Source organism: Chelon labrosus (genome assembly GCF_963514085.1).
Source record: "Chelon labrosus genome assembly, chromosome: 3".
Taxonomy (NCBI): Eukaryota; Metazoa; Chordata; class Actinopteri; order Mugiliformes; family Mugilidae; genus Chelon; species Chelon labrosus.
In genome coordinates, this window is record NC_140339.1 from 4,992,320 (window position 1) to 4,996,434 (window position 4,115).

A 4,115-nucleotide genomic window follows, 5' to 3' on the forward strand; every position below is an offset into this window, starting at 1 on the left:
GTGTCTCTGTAAATGTGAGACCGTCACAGCCTTTCAAACCAGCTGGCTTGAACCTCAGCACGACAATCAACACAATTTCTCCCTTGTTACTGATTCACCACTATGGAATTCTTTCATACAACAACAGATTTCACAGGGTTTTTAAAATCCACGACCCGCCTACTGTACAGAGTCAACATCTGAGCCCCAACTACAGCCGACCGCACAGAAGACCAGTAAGGAGACATTAGATTTGGAGGGAAAAACAACAAAACCCTTTGTCTCACTCTTTGGACTCTTAATTTCTGCTAGATTTCTGCAAATTACAGGGTTTGCATTACCTCCAATCCAAGCTTCCAACGTGTAAATGTTAAATATAAATGGTGCTTTTAAAGTAGCAGGCAATGATGAAGAAGGAAAACGGTGCCATTGGTTAAAACTCATCCAACACCAGCCCTATTTCAAGCAAAAAGACTTTCTTCTTACCTTCTCTGTGTGTGTGCTCCGTCCGAGAGGTGTGAGAGGAGTTTAAATTGGGTGGAAAAATTGCGTACTTGTACTCCTGCTCGTGGGCTAATGGTTAACGCGCTCAGATAAACACGCTTTAACTACCTTGTTTCCTTCCTGTAAAACCGGTGGCCAGTGAGGTTCCACTCCGCCGACGCGATCGGGTGAATATTCATGAGGATGCAAACCACTGGGCCTGAGCATCTATTGCATTCTGCCCAGTGTGAGTCGCACTGTTGAGACACGACAGAAGACTTTGGGGTTTGCTTTTTGAGTTTTATTAGAAAAAAATTGTAACCAACGTAAACAAAGAATTTTCAAATCATGTCAAGGTTTTCACGAGACGAACATAACTTATTGCTTTGCCCATACATTCACACCCTGACTCCGATGCAGTGGAACAACAACAGAAGTTTCCTCTAAGCTCTGACTAGTACTCAGTGACTTGGCCAAGGCACGAACCTGCGTACCACATTTCAAGTAGCGTTGTGATCCTTTCCCTTGTCTCAGAGAATTATGAGATGTATGTTGCATTCTGTATCATTCATGTCATAGTATATACACACACGCACACATCACTCCCCTCCAATAGAGGAGCAGAACAATAACCCGACAGCAAGGCGGTCTTCGCAACTCACTAGAAACAACAAGCGTTTGTGGTTTTCCATACGTACTGATCATATTATGACGGCAATATGTTTAAGGCAGAAAATAAAATAAATGTTTGCAAAGCTTCATGCAGGTTATCACCGTTAACATGATATGACTTGAACAATGCCAGTCGTTTTTTTTTTAACTCCTTACATCCTCTCTTTGCTTCTGGTTGGTGTCTAAAAAACAAAAATATATTTCTGTACAGCTCTATTAGTCCTTTTAGGGTTAGTGTTAAAACACACACAGCGTCTGGTCTTCAGAGGCCAAAGAAAAAGAATGTCCCTTTCCCCTCCCGTCCCGTTCCTCAGAGAACCGTCAGGTCGTGGCAGGACTTTGACTTCTGCCTGAACGCCATCTTCTTGTTCTTGCGTGCGACCATGCGGCCCAGGAAGCGCTTGGCCTTCTTGCCGATGCTCTCCCTGCGCCTGCAGTTGGCCATGCGCCGCGCGTTCTCCTCCTTGCTGTCTTTCCTCAGGCGGATCTGTCGGACGATGCCCTCGAACAGGTCCTGCACGTTGTGGTGGAGGGACGCGGACGTCTCGATGAACTTGCAGTCGAACACCACCGCGCAGGCACTTCCCTCTGCGATCCAGACAGAAAGGAAGGGACAAAGGAAGATTAGAGCTCTGGTAGAACACACATTAGAGCTAAATTATCACATTTGTGTGTTTAGATAGCTATTTGAGTGTACACCCAGTCTGAAGCTGAGCAGTCAACCACAAAATGTAACCAAGAACCAGTCAAGATTAACAATATCTGTTAAATAATTGCTTCTAAGCTCCAAATGATAAAAATCCACTTTCTATGAGTGTTGCACAATTTAATCAAGCTAATTAAACTGACTCACCATCTACAGACACCTCTCTAGACCGCACCAGGTCGCTCTTGTTGCCCACGAGGATTATGGGAATGTTCTCAGACTGCCTGGCCCGACGCAGCTGAATGCGGAGCTCCGACGCCTTCTCGAAGCTCAACTTGTCTGTCACTGAATACACAATGATGTAGGCGTCTCCCATCCTCATGCACTGCTCCTTCAGCCACTGGCTGTTATCCTTCAGGAAACAAGCAGACACTAAATTTAGCATCATCGCACGGCCCCCGGTGCAATATCCACCAATCGATGCAAATGGACAAACACTCCATTAATAATATATGACGCTCACCTGCTCCCAGATGTCGTACAAAACAATGGAGGCCTCTTCTTCATCCACCACGATAGATCTGTCGTAAGTGTTTCCTGAGAGGAGGGGGGGGAAACAAATAATTGCGTTACACAGTGGCATCTCTTATCAATGTGTGTTCTTCTCCTCTTCTCTGATTTAGGCATGGGTTTTTCTTTACACACTGAAGTGGAAATCATAGCCTGTGTCCACTGGTCTTTATTTTTCCTTCACATTATGCCCTTGGATGTGTTTCTGTGAGCTGTACTACTCAGGGCAATGCTTGTCTCATACTGTAGATTAAAATAGCAATAATCAATGCATGTGCACTCTTGTATGCAGAAACAGGAGCCCTGTTTTTTTCATTAGCCAGACCTCATCACTGTCCTCATACATCAATTTACTCATGAATTAAACAGGTTCCATGTGGCCTTTATGCAAATTTAAAAAAAAAAAACTAACAAAAAAACACGTGTTTTCTTATAAATGTTATTAATTGGTTAATTTGAAAGTAAAATCTGTATTCACTGGACTTGTTTCTCCCAAGTGTCGTATGTCCAGGGGACTAGATTAACCTTTGAAAGCCCAATTATCACATATGTCTTCTCAGACAATGAACATCTTCAGTGTGTGAGTCTACAAGTGTGGGTTGCCGTGGATGATGACTCATCCGCAGCATCACCATTTACCTGCTTCATCGCAGTCGTGACCAGCATCCTCAACTCCTCCGAAGACGCGCGCCAGGCTGGACTTGCCGACGCCGTGCTCCCCGAGGAGGACCACTTTGTACACCTGGGAGTCGGTCTCGCTGCCGGTGGAGATCACGGAGTCGGAGGAGTCCGAGGCGCAGCTGCCTCTGTGCTGCTCGTTCTGGGAGTAGGAGGTGCAGCGCAGCAGGTTGGACAGGTCGTCGGTTTGTCCGGTCTGTGGCATCGTGGTGCGCAGGTCCCGGTCGTCCACGGGCATGCTTCTCCTGTGTAGGTTGGGTATGTTCATGGGGAACGGCATGCTTCCTCTCCTCTTGTCCATGTTCCGCAGCTTGTCACCCTTGTTCAAAGTCATTGTGCTTATACCGAGGATCTGTGGACAGATGCGGCATGCGTAAATCTCCAATCTCATACTTATTTATACAAAGAAAAAAAATGGCACTGGTTTTACGCAAACTGAAATTCGACTAAAACACGTAGCTTAATATAAAACAAACTTGAAAACACTCTCATGAGTGTTAAAGACACTTACTCGGTGCTGGAAAATTAAATCCAACGAAGGCAATCCAGTAATCCTTGGTTTGAAAAGTTGTTGTGGTTGAAAGGCTGTTTTGCTTGAGTCTGATCAGAGCCGCTGCTCAGCCTATTTATATTCGACCAGAGTGACGTCGGCAGGGATTCGCCCCGGAGAATCACGTCCCCGTTTATTATAGTGGTGCGTAACGGTAACATCATGCAGGGGAGGGGGCGTATGACTGGAAGAGCTGAGGAATCTCCCTTCCGCATCGCCAAATGGAGCTTACTTTTAAGGGGGCGGACGGAGATGAATCTTTGAAGAGGGGAAGCCCACTTAAAGCAAGAGCATAAATATTTCATATAAATTTAGGAGATAAATTTAGAGCCGGTGTTACATCCACATGAAATCCTCACGATGCAAGACGGAGCAACGAGTAAGGGAAGTGAAAGCTTTTCATGAAACATGATCCATCATCAGGTGATACTTCTGAGCTCAACGGCCACTGGCTTACATAATATTGTGGGAATTTATTTGAGTGTGTTGTCTCGTGTGGGGGCTGAAGAAAATGATTTCTGGCAAAGGTAAACCGGT

The 4,115-nt window shown here is 45.4% G+C and overlaps 1 protein-coding gene across 1 annotated transcript; it reads right to left on the reverse strand.

Annotated features, from left to right (window-relative positions):
* Nucleotides 1-833: 833 nt before the first annotated feature.
* On the reverse strand, nt 834-3,613 carry rrad (Ras-related associated with diabetes). The gene is made up of 4 exons (XM_084541850.1): nt 2,990-3,613; nt 2,304-2,377; nt 1,988-2,192; nt 834-1,722 (listed from the first exon to the last, which is right to left on the reverse strand). The coding sequence occupies exons 1-4, from the start codon at nt 3,417-3,419 to the stop codon at nt 1,445-1,447; spliced, it is 987 nt and encodes a 328-aa protein (XP_084397976.1). The 5' UTR covers nt 3,420-3,613; the 3' UTR covers nt 834-1,444.
* Between the last annotated feature and the right edge of the window lie 502 nt (nt 3,614-4,115).